This window comes from Pipistrellus hanaki (assembly GCF_964339955.1).
Source record: "Pipistrellus hanaki genome assembly, chromosome: 7".
Lineage (NCBI taxonomy): Eukaryota > Metazoa > Chordata > Mammalia > Chiroptera > Vespertilionidae > Pipistrellus > Pipistrellus hanaki.
The window spans coordinates 38,021,430-38,039,912 of record NC_140509.1 but is presented as its reverse complement, the minus strand read 5'-3'; the positions used below and the strand labels follow the sequence as shown (position 1 = coordinate 38,039,912).

Sequence of the window (18,483 nt, the reverse complement as noted above, 5' to 3'; positions counted from 1 at the left end):
AAGCTCCATGAAAATAGGAACTCTGTTTGTGGCATGACTTTCAATATCTGTCTGAAATAGTGTATTGACTCTAAAGAAGTATTTGTTCAAGGAGCAACCATATATGGACCTACCATTAACTCAATATCACTGCCAATTATATAAAGTTGATCTTCCATGGAAAGCTTCCTGTTCAAATGGGCTAGAACATACGTGATTCCAGGTAAACGCACAGCAGGACTGGTGAGAAGACTACCCCAGAGGGCACTATAGAATGCCGATTGGTCCACTGCAGCAGCAACCTTTTCCAACAATGTGTTTGTTCTGAGGGACAAAATAAGGTAGTTTAAGAAGGGAAAGATTTATTGTCAGACTGTTATTCTCTTCCAGAATGTATGGAAATATCCATATTATAGTCATATGCTTCACTCAAGAAACAAGTGTGATGATAGCCTGGAGGAAGCATGTGCTTTACAAATCAGAGGACTGGATTTAAGTCCTGTCTCCACCATCTACTAGCTGTGCAATTTGGGAAATCACTTAATTCATCTTCAGTTCAGTTTCTTTATCTATAAAATTAAGATAACAACAAAAACAATATCACAAGTCCTATCTATTTCAGTGGGTTGTTAAATAACTTATACTTTTAGTTAGTAGTACTCTTATAGAAAAACATATTTTCTATAAAATCTTAAAAGGGCCTTGCCAAATGTTTTCTTCTCTTTAAAATCACACTATGTAATTCATAACAACTTAGATTAGACCTATGACAAAAATCATTACTGCTCTATTAAGAACTACATTTAAAATTACTCTTGCTGGATTGCTTGGCTCTGTGATTGAGTATCGACCTATGAACCCAGGAGGTCAGGGTTTGATTCCGGTCAGGGCATATACCTGGGTTGTGGGCTTGCTCCCCAATGTGGGGCATGCAGGAGGCAGCCGATTAATGATTCTCTCTCATCATTGATGTTTCTCTCTCTCTTCCTCTCTGAAATCAATAAAAATATATTTTAAAAAATTAGACCTGATTTCTTGTGAACATAAAATAAACAATTTAATACACAAATATAGATAATTATTATAGCACTAGAGGCCCCATGCATGAAATTCGTGCATGGGGGGAGATATCCCTCATCCCAGCCTGCACCCTCTCTAATCTGGGACCCCTTGAGGGATGTCTGACAGGCCTTTGGACATCCATCTCACAATCCAGGACTGCTGGCTCCCAACTGCTCATCAGCCTCTGCCTAATTGCCCCAACCACTTTTGCCTGCCAGCCTGATCACCCCCTAACCACCCCTTTGCCAGTCTGGTCGACACCTAACTGCTCCCCAGATAGCCTGATCACCCACAACTGCCCTCCCCTGCAGGCCTGGTCTCTCCCAATTGCCCTCTCCTGCAGATCTGGGTCCCCCACAACTTCTCTCCCCTGTAGTCCTGGTCCTCCCAAACTACCCTCCCCTGCTGACCTGGTCTCCCCCAACTGCCCTCCTCTGCCAGGCCACTCACCCTTAACTGTCCTCCCTCCTTGCCTGTTCACCCCCAACTGCCCTCCCCTACTGGCCTGGTCCCCCCAACTGCCCTCCTCTGCAGGCCTTGTTTCCCCCCTCCATCTGCTCTCCCCTGTAGGCCTGGTCTCCCCCCACCCCAATTGCCCTCCTCTCCTGGCCTGGTCACCCACAACTGCCTACAACTATCCTCCCTGCAGGCCATCTTGTGGAAGCTATCTTTGACCACTAGCGGTGGCCATCTTGTGTCTTAGAGTGGCGATGAATTTGCATATTACTCTTTTATTAGATAGAATTACCAGAATCAAGAGAATCTGATGAGTTTTATTGCTTACTTTCTATAATACCAAACTGTAATCCCTTCTGACCTCAATTTATCTATGCATTGATTTATAAATCCTTTCATAGAACTTGTATGGAATAAGTGGCTAAGGAAAACGCTATATTCTGAATGTTTCTGGCCCCTCAGAATTCACATGTTACACCTTAACCCCCAAAGATGATGGTATTAGGAAGTGAAAGCTTTTGGGAGATGCTTAAGTCATGCAGGTCCTCCTGAATGAGATTAGTTTTCTTATGAAAGAAACCCACAGAACTGAGCTCTAACCAGAAAGAGCACTCTCACTAGAACAAGACCATGATGGCAAATTGAACTTAGATTTCCAACTGCCAGGACTGTGAGAAATAAATTTTTGTAGCTTATCAGTTACCCAGTCTGGGGTTCATTGTTATAGAAGCACAAATGGACTATGACACAACAAGATAAATCATAGGAATATGTACACAGACAATAATTTAATAAAAATAAAAAAATAAAAAAGATAAATCATAGGGATACCACATTAATAAAGATCACTATTCATTTCTATGTTAAAATTTCTAATTGTAACTAATAGAGTTATAAAGTGATATTGATTCCATGCTTCCCTTAGGAAAATTAATGCAATAATTTAAAACAAAATTGATTTATAAAATAAAATAATCTCACGTTATATTTCTAAAATTGTAAGCAAATAAGTGAAAAAGTTAAGAAAAGAAAATAAGCTTTGGGGACAAAATTAAGTTTTCTCAAAGTAGCCTATAAATATTATCCAATATTTTCAGGATTAGATTCTTACTGTATTATGGGAGCTGATGAAATATAATAAAATGGAGTAGTAGGTAAATATATTAGAATAAATTATTTAAATTTAAAAATTAAGTTTTTAAGTCTGACATTTTCTATTTTTGGCATCTCAACTCATAAGTCCCCTTTTTGGTAAGAATAATGAGATATTAAAGATACTTAATACCATCATGCATTGTCTACAACTATTTATTTCCCTAGAAGCTATAATAGGCTCTAAAAGAAATAAAATCATTTTTTATAAATTTTTAATGTTTTTATTGATTTCAGAGAGAGGAAGGGAGAGAGAGATAGAAACATCAATGATGAGACAGAATCATTGATCAGCTGCCTCTTGCATGCCCCTTCCTGGGGACTAAATCAGCAAAGCAGGCTTGTGCCCTGACCAAGAATGGAATCATGACCTCCAGATCCATGGGTCGACACTCAACCAATGACCAACACTGGCTGGGCATATCAAATAATTTTAAAGTTAAAATATCAAGAGTGTTATGTCAACAGCTAGTAAAACAGCCCTGCACTTGGAGCTAGGATATTTTCCAGTACTAACTTTTGGCATTGACTCAATTTCCCATTATAAAAATTAATCTAAACATCCTACCTACTATACTTTTATTTTAAATTGTGGGTCACAATTTTTTGGGTGCTTATAAATACTAGGCTGTAGACTAAATGATTTCATTACTACAATAACACATTGAAATAAGTATTGTGCCTGTTTTATAGATGAGGAAATTGAAAAAAGTTCAGAAATGTTTAAAAAAGCTCTCCAGAACTCACATAGTATCTGTTGAGCCAGGATTGAACCTAATCCATTTATCTCCCAAGTGTGTGCTCTTATCACCTGGCTTTATTTTCCATGTGATATACAGATTAGATGATTACAGTAATTGTTTTGCTACAAAAAATTCAGGTGGTATACTGAAATATCTAGAAGAGTTAAAGCAATGCTTTACAATGCTTTCTGATGTTAAAACATTACTGATTTAAGGATGCTTGCTGGCAAATCCATGACTTTGATTACTTAGCTGCATACCATCTTACCTCTCATAGTACTCTGATCCTTCTTCTAAGCCAGGAAGAATACCAGTTAGCAATCCTTGAAGACCAGGCTTCAGTGTTTTACCCAAAGGCAGGTAATATATCTCATACAAACTTAGCAATGTTGGTTTCACAGACATGGCAGCATTTGCAAGAAGAGGAAACAATCCAGAACTGTTTAAAAATATAAAACCATTAGCAACTATATGCCAACAAACTAGACACACTAGAAGAAATGGAAAAATTCTTAGAAACATACAAAGTACTAAGACTGACTCAGGAAGAAATACAAAGTCTGAATAGACCAATTACTAGTAAGGAAATTGAATCAGTAATAATAATAAAAATTTCCCAACAAAGAAAAGCTCAGGACCAAATGAATTCACTGGTGAATCTTAGCAAGTATTTAAAGAATCATTAATGACAATCCTTCCAAGAAAATCAAAGAAAAGAGAACACTCCCAAACTCATTTTCCGAGGCTAAACCAAAGCCAGAAAAGGACACTGACAAAAAAGAAAACTATGAACCAATATCCTGATGAATATGGTGCAAAAATGCTCAATAGAATACTAGCAAACTGAGTTCACCAGCACATTAAAGGAATGATTTACCACGATCAAGTGAGATCTATACCTGGGATGCCCAAAAAATATGCCACCCCTCCCCGCAAAAAACACAATGCAACACATCACATTAATAGAATTAAAGAAAAACATCACATACTACTATTCTTCTCAATAAACACAGGAAAAAACATTTGACAAAATTCAACATCCATTCATTATAATATTTATAGTATCAAAGAACTGAATTATTTAAAAAATAACAATTATATAGATTATTCATTCAGGGTCAATTACCTGTCACATAGTTTTTAATTCATGGACATAGGATATCTTCCTACTTATTTGTGGCTTCAGTTTTTGTCAACAAAGCTGAAGACATTACACTTTCTAATTTCTGATATTACAAAGCTATAGTAATTAAAAACAGTATCATATATATATAAAGCTGAAGTGACCTTAAGAATGAACAACCAGAATGACTGGTCGACCAGTCGCTATGACATGCACTGACCACCAGGGAGCAGACACTCAACATAGGAGCTTCCCCTTTGTGGTCAGTACACTCCCACAGTCAATCTCTCATGGTCCCTCCCCCTTGCCAGCTAGCCCTCCAATAGGCCTCAATAACTGGACAGGCAGAGGGATCCCACCCATGCATGAATTCATGCACCAGGTCTCTACTATTAGCATAAACACACATATATAACTATGCAAGGGGATGAATGTGTTAACTGTACTTACTGTGGTATAAAGATGGGGGAAGATAACAAAACATTTTACAAATACATGAAAAAAAGAGAATTAGTAACCTGGAAGCTAGGTAAGAGGAAATTACCAAGAATGCATTACAGACAAAAAAGTTTGAAAATAGCAAAGAAGGTTTAAGAGATGGGGAAGCCAGAGTGAGAAGATCTAACATATGTTTATTAGTAATCATATTTCAAAAAAATGGAAGAGAAAATAGAGTAAAGGCAAATTTTCTCTCAAAGAGATTCCAGAAGTGACTAAAGAACTAGTCCGTAGATTTAAAAATTCCAATAAACTCAAAACAGGATAAATGAAAATGAATAAGGATAAGCAAAGAGATCTATGTCACCAGAATGGAATCAATTGGGGGGAAAGTGGTAGGGGTTGAAGATCATTGACAGGGCCAGACTATATAAAGCCATAGAAGCCATGGTAAGGACTTTGAATTTTGCTTTTAAGTGTGACAAAGAATTCAGTGAAGGTTTTTAGCAGTGGAATGACAATATTTAATATATTAAAAAGTTTACTCTGCTATTGTGTAAAGAAAAGGGTATATATAAGAGGATAAGAACAGATATGTAAATGTTATGAGGCCAGTGATAAAAGACCTGACTAGATATGATGCTTATTTAGAGTGGATGCTGCTAGTGAAAGTAGAGAGAAATAAATGTATTTGTGACATACTGGTATATCAGAATAGCTAACATTTATTGAACTAATGTACATTGTTCTAAGCACTTTAAATATATTAACTCTCTTAATTCTATTAACAACTTATATAATTAGTGATTTTACAGATGAAAACACACACACAGAGGTGAAGAAATTGGCTCCATGTCACAGAACGAGTTATTGGTAAAGGTAAGCAGTCTTGACTACACAGCCTCTGCTCTTAACCACTATGAGACAGAACTGGTAGTGACAGAACGTACATGGGAAGGAGGAGGATATGGTCAAGTAAAAACAAAATATCAAGTGAAACTTTCATGTTTCAGGCTTGTGTAAATGGATTGACATGGTGCACTGCAGAAGGTGGGTTTATAACAGGAGATTAGTTTGGAACAGATTGAGTTTCAATTTCCCTTTTTAAAAAATTATTGGGGTGACAATGGTTAATAAAAGTATATATGTTTCAAGTGTGCAATTCTATGATATATCATCTGTATATTGCACTGTTTACTTACCACCCACAGTCACCATATATTTGACCCTTCTTCAGCCTTTATTGCCCCCCTCAACCTCCCTTCCCCTCTGGTACTCACCATACTGTTATCTGTGTCTATGAGTTTTGGTTCATCTGTTCATTTGTTACATTTAGTTTTGTATCCTACACATGAGTGAACCCTAGATTCTTGACTTTTTCTATTTGATGTATATGACCCAGCAACACCTCAATAGATAAATGGATAAAAAAGATGTGGCAAATATATATAATGGAATATTACGCAGCCCATAAGAAAAGATGAAATACTGCCATTTGCGACAACATGAATAAATCTTGAGAATATCATGCTAAGCAAAATAAAGTCAATTGCACATTAAAGATAAATCATGGGCAAGGATAAACCTGCCCAAGAAGTGAATATAAAGTGAAATCATAAGGCACAGGAAACTCCATATGTAGATATCAGGGAAAGGAGAGAAGGCAAGTGATCAAGTACCTAAACTGGAGAACATGGTATCACAGAAGCCAAGAGAAAAGAATACTTCAAGTAGAGAATGTTGAAAGTTACTGAGAGATCAAGGTATCTTATTTTTTTCTCAAGATAGTTCTCGAGCTTAAAAAGGTAGAAAGTACTGTAGTCTCAATCATTTTGAATGAAAACTTCATAAATGACCTCCAAGGAAAAAAAATTATATATTAAGGAATATTCTAAATTTTTCTGAATCACTTACCTACCAAATATTTAAGATACATATCTAAGGCCCTAGCCAGATAGCTCAGTTGGTTAGAGCATTGCCCTAACCAACTTGATACGCCAAGGTTTAAGGTTGGATCCCTGGCCAGGCACATACAAGAAACAACTTGTGAATGCACAGGTAAGTGGAACAACAAATTGGTATTTCTCTCTCTCTCTCTCCCTCCCTCTCACCCCACCCCTTCTTCTCTACCTCTAAAACAGTTTTCAAAAATCCATATCTGAAAACCTCCATCAAGCAATTTTCAGTTTTTTAGCTTTTACTACAAAAAGCATAGTTTAAAAATATTTTTATTTACATGTATTGTAAATAGACAGTAAAATTATTCTTACCTATATAAAAAAAGGTCTTTGGCAAGTCGCTTAGGTCCAATGATTTTGAAGATAATTTCATAAGTTTCAAGTGCCTTCCGATGAACTCCACCTGGTAATGCTGGATGCAGACACTGAGCTAGGCGTTTGCCTATGGTCAGCTTCTTGGGCACCACTTGGTACTTTGCATTATTCTGTAAAACCTTGGAGAAAACATTTTAATTCAGTTGATGAAAAAAAAATAATACATCTCATTATTTCCACTTTCTAACACACTATTATCAAAAATCCTTACAGAACTCCTTTATACTTCAAAAGATGAGAGAAGACCAAAGAACTTTTACTTTTGTCAGTTATATATATCAAGGTATATTATATTTGAAATTAAAAGTGAAAATTAAAAAAATATTTAATGTGCTTTTAAGACTCCATTTAATGTTAACAGAAATAACATTTTCATTAAAAATAACTATATTTCCAAAAATTTATTCAGAAGAGAGGCATTGTTTTATATTTTTGAAAAACTTTAATATTAATCAGCCTATGATCTATTTTTGATATGTCGTTTGAAATATAAAGAAAATATTGGACTTCAACATAGATATATAGTTGGAAGAGAGACAACCACTACTTTAGTGTATCATATCATAGCGAATAATTGTAATACTTACAATAATTAATTTCCACAACCCTGAATTGCTTTTAAACATAGTTCCTAACAAGTCTTCAAAAAAAAAAAGAGAATCTTTAGACCAAAGGGAATCTAACTTCCTTTAAGCAAACTGGTACTTTTAGTTGCAATTGGCACACTGAAAATGTAAGATTTTTTTTAAAGATATCAAGGTAATTATCTAGAGTATCAGGTGGAAAACTAGTGTTCTTGGTGTGTATTTTAAGATAAATTCCTAATAACTCTATGCTAAGCTATTTGATGTTAAAAATCCGGGTCACTCAGTTGATTGGCGCATCATCCCGTAAATAAATAAAACAAATAAAAAGGTTGTGGGGTCAATTCCCAGTTAGGGCACATATCTCGGTTGCCAATTCCATGATCTGGGTGCATAGGGATCAATGATTCTCTTTCATATCCTTTCATATCAATGTCTCTCTCTCTCTCTCTCTCTCTCTCTCTCTCTCTCTCTCTCTCTCTCCCCCCCCCCCCCCCCACCTTACTCCCTTTCTAAAAATCAATAAAAAACATATCCTCAGGTATAGATAAAAAAGAAAAATTAAAAAAAAATGTTATTGAAAGAGTTTTCCTTTTCTATATCCCCCTGATCCATTTAATATTTAGAAGTATTCCTATTCAATGACAACCATTTAAGTCCAAAATATAAAAAACGGTGTAAGGTGATAAAAAATTTAATTTAAAAAAAGGTCAAAATTTTAAACTATGAGTTGAAAATGGTACCACCAAAATTATACTGGATAAAAACCACACAAGTCAAGGAAGATTATTCAAGGCCAAGCTCCAAGTGACTGCTTATCACTTTTGTAAAAAGTACTTTACTGACTATAACTAAGGTTTGCCTACACACAAAATATTTCCTTACTGCTACATACCATTTGAAAAGACATATTAGTTACTGCTTTCCATATGCAGGTTTCTACTTTGTTGCTAGGAATTCGAGAACCATATGAGATGCTCAATTACAGAAATGTATTAGCCCCCATGGTTAGAATATTTGATTCTTAGTCTTGTATTTTTATAAGTAATGATAATAACTGTAACTTTCAAGCACTGTTGTTTTGGCCTTAAAAATATGCTTGATGACATAGTCATGCAACTGGAAAAAGTAAAATACAATAGAAGTAACAAAAGTAATTACGTTTTCAAATTTCTACATCAAGATTTAGAGAAATCTAATAAGTATTGACACTGATTTCTATTTTCTATTACTTTTTATGAAATGGGTAAGACTGACATACCTTATTAAGTTTTCCAAGTGCCGATATCAAATCTGCCCATTCACTGGAATATTCAAAACTCTTCAGTGCTTTGTCAATTGCGGCTACATAGTTTCTATATTTGGAGTCACTCAATAACTCCAGCTCTTCTGTGTTCATCCTCCCACAGTGTCCCACTAGAGGCCAGTTCCAAAATCATGTAAAATCATTACCTACAAAAGAATTTTGCAGGAGGAACTAAAGTATTAAAATGGGTTCGGATGAAATTAATATCTAATATTTATTAATATTAATATTTAAATGTTTCAATTAGAAGAAACATTTGGTTAATACTTTGGCGAACAGTACATAGCTTCATAGAAGTATTGAAAGACAGCTTCAAGGATAACTCACTCTGTGATCCTTCCTAGGAATTGGAAAATGGCTGAGATTTTAGGGATATAGACAAGCAGAAAATATTCTGCACTTATTTTAATTTAGAAATCATGTGAGTTCACAGTCTTATTTGCTGAAATAACATTTCTGATATACATACCTCTTCACTTTGTTTTGATCCTAGTTAGATTGTAAACATCAAAGGACATGCAAATAGAAAAAAAAGAAAAGAAAAATAAATGACTTGGAGATCACCTTATTTTATTAAGCAATAAAATAGCATATTATACAAAAGAACATTAGCTCTTTGAAATTAGACCTTAATTTCTTAATTTTAATAAAACTGACAAGTACATGCAGTGGTTTAAAATATATTCACAAATTCTTTGATATCACTTTCAATAAGTGGAACCTAATTCTCCAGTCCTTTGGGCTGAACTCTGTAACCCAAATCTAAGGAAAATAACCAGTCTTAGCCATTCTATATCATGATTTCTGCCTACCGGTATTTCATAAAAGCATTACAGCTCCATTCTCATTCTCTCTCTCTCTCTCTCTCTCTCTCTCTCTCTCTCTCTCTCTCTCTCTCATTATTAGCTCTGGGGAAGCCAGCCACCATGTCATGAGGGCGCCTCTAAGAGCCCTATGGAGAAGTCCCTGCGGTGAGGAACAGAAATGCTATGCCAACAGCCAAGAGAATGAGCCATTTTAGAAGCAGATCCTCCATCCCCAGGCAAGCCTTAATTTGACAGCAACACCAATCAATGTCTTGATTATAACTTTATGAGATAACCTAAGCCACACTACATAGCTAAGTCCCTCAATTCATGACCTACAGAAAGTTTGCAGTTTTAAGCCACCAAGTTGGGGGTTGACTTATTATACAGCAATAGATAACCAAACCAGAAGAGTAACAGGATTTAATTGAGGCTTAACTTAGAAACCAATGTGGCCTCTCCTCCAATTACTTTGGTATTCTACCTGACTTTTAACTAACTCTGCATCTTTCCCTAGAGCTGGGTTCATGGGCTGGGTTCAGCTCCTGTGTTGAGCGTCTGCCCCCTGATGATCAGTGCATGTCATAGGAACTGGTCAAACGGTCCTTCAGTTGTTCAGTCACTTAGGCTTTTATATAAATAAATGGTCAATAAGTATATAAAATGAGTTAACATCCTTAATCACAAGGGAAATCCAAATTAAAATCACAATTTGATACTTCACATAACTAGGATGCCTAGAATAAAAAAAGACAATAACAAGTATTGGCAAAGATACAGAAAAACTGGAACCCTTATACACTGTTGGTGTGAATGTAAATTAGTACAGCTGCTTTAAAAAATAATCTAGCAGTTCTCAAAAGGTTAAACATAGAATTACCTTATGACTCAGTAATTCTGATATAGTATACATACATACTCAAAAGACATGAAAACATGTCCACACAAAAAACGTTTACATTAATGCTCAAAAAGGCATTATTCATAATTGCCAAAAAAAGGGAAACAACCCAAACATCCATCAATTGATGTGTAGATTAATAGAATACACAATGAAATATTCTTTAACTTTAAGAACAGAATGAAGTACAACATGGATGAATCCTGAAAACATGCTAAGTAAAGGAAATCATTCATAAAAAATATTATTCCATTAATATGAAATGTCCAGAATAGATAAATCTTTAGAGACAGAAAGTAAATTAGTTTTTGCTTAGGGTAGAGGGGGAAGAGGGCAGAGGAATAAGAGGGAAATGGAGTGATTCCTAATGAGAATAGAGTTTCTTTTTGGGAAAATAAAAATGTTCTAAAATTGATTGTAGGAATGGTTACACAACTCTGTGAATGTACTGAAAACCACTGATACAACCATTTATACACTTTAAATGGGTGAATCATATGGTATGCAAATTATCTCAAAGATATATATGAACTATATATAAATAAAATGGGTCTCATGGTTCTGTGAATTTTCTCAAGTTACATGCAAATTCTTATATTTTATAGGGGAGATATATGTACTACTTTAATAATATTTACAAATATATTTTTCTACATAATCATCAAAAAGATTAAGAATCACTACTGTAAAATGGACAAAGGACCTGTTTAGACACTTCTCCAAAGAGGATATACAGATGGACAAGAGAAATATTAAAAATGCTCAGTGTCATTAATAACCAGAGAAACACAAATTAAAACTGCAATGAGGTATCAACTCACACCTGCCAGAATGGCTACCATCAATAAATCAACAACAAATGCTGGCAAGAATGTGGAGCAAAGGGAACCCTAGTACACTGCTGTTGGGAATGCAGACTAGTGAAGCCATTATGGAATGAATAAAGTCTATGTATTGATTTAGAAAATGCTCCCAACATATATAAATTAAAATAATTAAGGCGCATAACGGTGTTTATAGGATGCTACCATATATATATATATATATATATATATATATATATATATATATATATAAAATATATTTTATTGATTTTTTACAGAGAGGAAGGGAGAGAGAGAGCTAGAAACATCGATGAGAGAGAAACATCGACCAGCTGCCTCTTGCACACCCGCTACTGGCTGATGGCTGCCAGAGGGGAGGGAGTTTGGGGGAAAGGATGGAAAAGGTGAAGGGATTGAGAAATACAGATTGGCAGTTACAAAACAGTAATGGGGGTTAAAATACAGCTAGGAAATATAGTTAGTAATATTGTAATAACTATGGTGCCAGGTATGTACTGGAAATATCAGGAGTACACTTTGTAAAGTACATGATTGTCTAATCACTATGTTGTACACCTTAAACTATTACAAAATAATATTGAATATAAACTGTAATTGTAACTGAAAAAAATAAAAATAAATTTAAGAAATGGCTGAACTTTGAGAAATACTACACTTTTCCACTGGGTAAACAAATAAGTGTAAGTGCAAACTATGAGCATGCCATTCGTTTAGCCACCATTAAGGATAAGAAAGGATATTCAAAGAAATGTAAATAGAAAAGGGGAAAAGGAAACTAAAATGAAGCAATACACAAGGTGGCATTTAAGCCAGGACTTGATAGGTATGATTTAGACATGTAGAGACAGAGCATTGGAAGAGAACAAAAGCCTAACAATACAGGCCTGAGTGGTGACATGTTTCAAATCTTGATGGTGGTGGTGATTACGTAACTGTGTATATAATGTACATATAAAATGAGTGCACATTATTATATGTAAATTTTCCCTTAATAAATTTGACACCATATATTTGACCTATGCAATGAAAAGTTATTGAGGGTTCAGGCTTGAGTAACTTGGGGAGGGAGAGGTGAATGCAATAAACAGAAAATGGAAATCACATTTTAAAGGGAATCAAAAGTACTTATTTTCAAATAATAAAATTTCAATAAATATTTCAGTTATAATAAAAAAAATAGCAGCACTATGCTTCTACATAATAGTTTCATTTCAGGCAGAGAACTTATCTGAATTTTACCTATTAACATTATATGTGTTATCCCTCCCAAACAAAGGAGTTCATTAATAGCACTCATCCCTAACAAAGAACAGAAAGAAGTAGCCACACCAGTTGTGTGCTAGCGACACCTGACAGAATTTAGCAAAATTATTTAAGATTGTATTAAACATGTAGATCTTGACAGTAAGCAATGATTTATAGTTTTAATCTTTAATTGTTTTCAGTAATCAATTATTAAGTACATTTCAAGTGCTTTTATAACATTTCACAGTTGAAGAATTCATGACTAGAGAGGGAAATCATTCATAGTAAAAATAATACCAGGATTACCAAGTCTTTAGCTGTTGAAACTTTATAATGCCATTCTTAATAAAATCATAACTTGCCCATAAAATCATATTCAAAATATGAAATAATTATGGTATTGAAAAAGCATCAACAGGCCAGAAAAAGAAGATATTCTTCTGCTATAAATTAAAGCATTGGAAAATTTACATATAATAACGTGCACTCATTTTATATTTACTTTATATACATATATGTACATTATATACTATGTGTACCCTTAATATTTTACTAAGAAAAATATAAGTCTTGGTTATACCAGTGAGTTGCCACTAGATCTTCATGCTGCAGAAAGCTTAACATGAAAGCTTTGTGCGGAATTTCAGAGTTGAAAGAGGACTCAAGTCAAGTGCTATACTTTCTAAATTGGTATTCTATATACAATTGGTATTCTTGAAACTGAAGTGAAACGACATGGAAACCAATTTTGCCAAAAGCTGACCGACATAAACAAGTTCCTACAGGAATGGTACAAGGAAACTACACTGAAGGAAATGTCATTCAGGGACCTGCTGTAATTATATTCTAGATGGTAACAGGTTGGCTCTGAGAAAATAAGCTCTGGGTCCTGGTAGGTTTAGGAAATGCTTCAGTAACATTCCCTTGAGAATTTACATGCATAGAAGAACGGTAGTAAGGTTTTGAGAAGTCCTGCAGTTAAAAGCAAATCAAAAGTTAAACTCCTGACTAAACTCCCAAATCAATTGCCATGGAACACTGTTTTTGGGCAGTAAGCCTATTATTATGGAATTCAGAACAGGGTTCAGGGTGAAACATCAGTTTGAAAAACACTAAGCTTATGAAATTCCCTTAAACAGATGACAAAACTGAGGCCCAGAGAGCTCATATAAGGTTAGCAGAACAAAGAACTTAGGTGAATAGGACTCCTTTGACTTTATATATATCATTAAACATTTAACTAACATTTAATTTACATTTAACATTTTGGTTGTGGTATCACGTTTGTGTATTAACTTAGGTGTTTTTAATTCTTCCTTAAAGACTTCAGATCCCAATAATCATGTCCACCTGGAGATTTGCTATTATTTAGCAATATACTGGGGAGTTATGTGGTTCAGAGTGGCAGCTGAAAGTGAGCACTAAAAATAAAGCATTTGTACTACAACTGGTGTTAGTTTACTCGTTATAACTTCTGTCGGCTCAACTAAATCACCTTTATCATCAGGTGGTGAGTTACTTAGCACCTAATGCTGACATGTAATTCATAGTAAAATTAAGATCTATGTCTGCATAGAAAATAGCCAATAACAACGAAAAGGTGATATTTCCCCCCCTATAGTTCAAGGCTTATGTATCAGGCATCTTCCTAACTCTTTTTGTAATTATTATTAAAAAGTCTTGATTGCTTTAACTAATCTCCAAATCAAACCCCCCACCCCAACCCCATATTTATGTTTCTCAAACTCCATAGAGGTGTAAGATGGATCGAAACACAATTTACGCGGCTTTTAAAAAAGAATAGTTGCCCTCGCTGGCTTGGCTCAGTGGATAGAGCGGGGGCTGCGCACTGAAGGGTCCCAGGTTCAACTTCCGTCCAGGGCTCACCCCTGGGTGGCCGGCTGGGTCCCCATTGGGGGCGTGCAGCAGGCAGCCTATCAGAGTTTCTCTCTCACTGATGTTTCAATCTCTCTCTCCCGCTCCCATCCTCTCTGAAATATATTAAAAATGTAATCTCTTTTTAAAAAAAATAAAGAGTAGCTCCTAAAGAGCATTAAAAAAAAAAAAAAGCATAGTTGTGTGCCACTCCTTCCCCCTCGGGCGGGAGAACGGAGGGGGCGGAACAGGTAACCGTAGTTTACGCAGCCACTGGAAAAGCCCTGGGAATCAAAGGTAACCATTGTTAACAACTTCCTTATGACTAACCTGACTTCCTCTCGTCCACTTCGGCTCTCCTCTCCGGCCCTCACGCGGGCCATTCCCCGGGGATGGTGTCACACTATCACCATGACCGCACACACCAGTGGGACCGCTCCAGGCCTGGATTCCGCCCACAAAGAGGCGGCCCCGCGCGCCTCCATCGCACAGGTGCGACCTCCCCTCCCACCTGGCGCCCAGCGGCCCCGGCGCCCGAGGCCGGGGCGGAGCCGCCGCACACCTGCGGCCGCCGCGCCGGGCCGCCCGCCCCGCCCGCCCCGCCCCAGCCCGCCGCTCCCGCCCCCGCTCCCCGGAGACCGGAGGGCGGCCGCCCGGCGTCGCGGCTCCCTGCGGGGCCGGGGCGGCATCGCCCCCGCCGCCGCCGCAGCCGGACCCGGCACGGCCCCGCGGCTCCGGAGCCCGGCGGGCCGGGGAAGCCGCTCGGAGCCGGCGGCCGGCCTCGTGACCGCCGCGGGGGCGGGGACGCGGTTACCTGCTGTGGGCTCTGCCGCTCCGCTCCCGCCGGCGCCGCTCTCCTGGCAACCGCGGCCGCTACACGGAGGCCGGGAGCCGGAGGGCCTAGTGACAGCTCCCGGCGTGCACCGCGCCGGCGCCACGCCCACGCCGGCGTCGACGTCGACGAGCTCTCTATCCACCCCCTGGTCCCGTTCCCCTGTCCTTGGCGCCAGCGGTCGCCACAGCGCCCTCAGGCGGAGTGTCAGGAAAGCGGCCCTGCAAAGGGGGTTTGTAGCAGGTGTTTTTTAACTCCTGCCAGCGCCAGCCCTATCCTGATAGTTTGAAGGGTTTGCTAGGAGTTGAAAACAGCTTTTCCTATCATTTAAATAATTATTTAAGTATGATTTAAATAACTGCTTAAATATAATTTAAATAATACCTTTGTATTTCTTAGGCTGACCTTGAGGCCCAGAGGGAAGACCAGTAGTTGTTATTGGTCTGTTTGAACCTAGAACTCTCTAAATCACGTAGTTATTACAAGGAGGGTTGCACTCGTTTGCCTAAACCATAGAGTCAAAATATATATATATATATATATATATATATATATATATATATATATATATATATATTTTACAAATGTAAAAATATAAAAATCTTTAAAAATAATCAAATTCCCCACATGGCTTGGCTCAGTGGTTGCATTGACTATTGAACCAGAAGGTTACAGGTTCGATTCCCTGTCAGGGCACATACCCAGATTGCAGGCTTGATCCCCATTATGGGGCATCCAGGAGGCAACCAATCAAGGATTCACTCTCATCATTGATGTTTCTATCTCTCTCTCCCTTCCCCTTCCTCTCTGAAATCAATAAAAATATATTTTAAAAAATAATAAAATAAAAATAATCAAACCAATTATGAAGAGCATACTCTGCTAAGAATGTTATTTCAGCACTTAACAGCCTAGCCTTGAGAACTAAAGAAGATATGAGTTGAAATCATCACCTGAGTTGGAATAGTAGTAAAGTTAATTCTGTGTTGTTGAATCATTGTGATGGATACAGAAATTTGTGAAGCAACATGATAAACTTTTAAAACTTCAAATACCAATTTTAGTTAATCCTCACCCAAGGATAATTTTCTATTGAATGTTAGAAAGAGTGGAAGAGAGAAGGAGAGACAGAGAGAGAAACATTAATTTGAGAGACACATTGATTGGTTGCCTCCTGCACACACCAGGCTGACACTCTATCCACTTAGCCAAACCAGCTAGGGCTCAAATACTAATTTTAGAAATATTGTCAAACTAGTGTCTCTAAGATAGAGATTTATTATATATTCAGAAAATGTCTAGATCACATGTGTCAAACACAAGGCCCGCGGGCCAAATCCAACCCCCAGGCCTTGCAATGTGGCCCGCACCGCGCTGTCATCACTGCACTCCGCTGTCAGTTTATGACATTGTCAGTTTATGACTGTTCAGTAAACCATTCGGCCCGCGATTTAGGCTGGATTTTAGATTTTGGCCCCTTCTCTGATTGAGTTCGACACCCCTAGTCTAGATGAATGTTTGGTGTGTGGTAATTATGACCTTGAAATGATAAAGTAGAATATCAATAAACATATGATTTTCTGTATACAAATATTCACTGTTTCTGTTTTTAAAGAACAGCCTCTTGCTTTTAAAGAATTCTTATAATCCTTCCATGGACTTATATTTTAGTTTTTCCCACTGTAAGTATTTACAATATACTATACCTTTTCTTCACTGTGTCAAACTTTCCCAAATAATCTGCTGGTAGTAATACGATTAGGACTGCTCTGAGTCAGTTTTTAAGAAATTATTTTTTTAATATATTTTATTGATTTTTCACAGAGAGGAAGGGAGAGAGATAGAGAGCTAGAAACGTCGGTGAGAGAGAAACATCGACAGCTGCCTCTTGCACACCCCCTACCGGGGATGTGCCAGCAACCAAAGTACATGCCCCTGACCGGAATCGAACCTGGGACCTTTCAGTCCACTGACCGACGCTCTGAGTCACAAACCGGTTTCAGCTCTGAGTCAGTTTTTACTCCCACAAAAGTGAATAGTGAAAATGTACACACGGAATCATTCTCATCTTCCTTTCTTCAAAGCTTATAGGAATGATTAATCCTGTGGTCCATGTTACTGGTTTTATTGTAATACACTCTATTCTGCACAGGGAACAGAAAAATTCTTACATGTTTGCAACTTGGAGCAATTCTGTCTTACTTGAGAAGCAATGTCACATCAATCCTGGACATCTGTGGCCTCAGACAGAGAAGAGCTACTGAAGGAGCTTTCGCCCATAGATCATAAAAATGAGATCATAGTCCATAAAAACAAAACAAACCAAAACAAAACACAAAAACAAAATACAGTGTATTTGGGGTAAAGAATTCTGTTCTTGGGCCTCCAGGGGACTGTGACTGCCTCTATCAGCTCCCTCTCTTCCAGCCTCATCTCTATCTATGCCGGCCAAAGGAATGTAGTACGCCTGATTTTTAAGGTTATTTCCAAGGAGACTAAAGCATCAGGCCACACCCATAAGAAGCAGAGTGGCCTGCGGACTCAAGGGTTCCAGTTCAATTCTGGTCAAGGGCATGTGCCTTGGTTGTGGGCACATCCCCAGTGGGGTGTGTGCGCAGGAGGCAGCTTATTGATGTTTCTAGCTCTCTCTCTCTTCCTTCCTCTCTGTAAAAAATCAATAAAATGTTAAGAAGAAGAAGAGGAAGAGGAGGAGGAGGAGGAGGAGGAGGAGGAGGAGGAGGAGGAGGAGGAGGAGGAGGAGGAGGAGGAGGAGAAGAGGAGGAGGAGGAGAGGAGGAGGAGGA

General features: G+C 37.5%; 1 protein-coding gene across 9 annotated transcripts in view; it reads right to left on the bottom strand.

Annotated features, from left to right (window-relative positions):
• The window catches only part of DOP1A (DOP1 leucine zipper like protein A), a 73,169-nt gene extending 57,366 nt beyond the window's left edge, over nt 1-15,803 (bottom strand). For 5 of the 9 annotated variants that reach the window (XM_084890602.1, XM_084890605.1, XM_084890610.1 and 2 more), the window contains exons 1-6: nt 15,663-15,802; nt 9,646-9,665; nt 9,132-9,322; nt 7,224-7,405; nt 3,661-3,831; nt 114-303 (exon numbers count right to left, since the gene is read on the bottom strand). In XM_084890602.1, coding sequence (XP_084746728.1) covers nt 114-303; nt 3,661-3,831; nt 7,224-7,405; nt 9,132-9,269 — 681 coding nt within the window. In that variant the 5' untranslated portion in view covers nt 9,270-9,322; nt 9,646-9,665; nt 15,663-15,802. Of the gene's footprint in view, nt 1-113; nt 304-3,660; nt 3,832-7,223; nt 7,406-9,131; nt 9,323-9,645; nt 9,666-15,662 lie in introns of all 9 variants that reach the window. The other 4 variants (XM_084890607.1, XM_084890606.1, XM_084890608.1 and 1 more) reach the window with 2 other exon arrangements.
• Between the last annotated feature and the right edge of the window lie 2,680 nt (nt 15,804-18,483).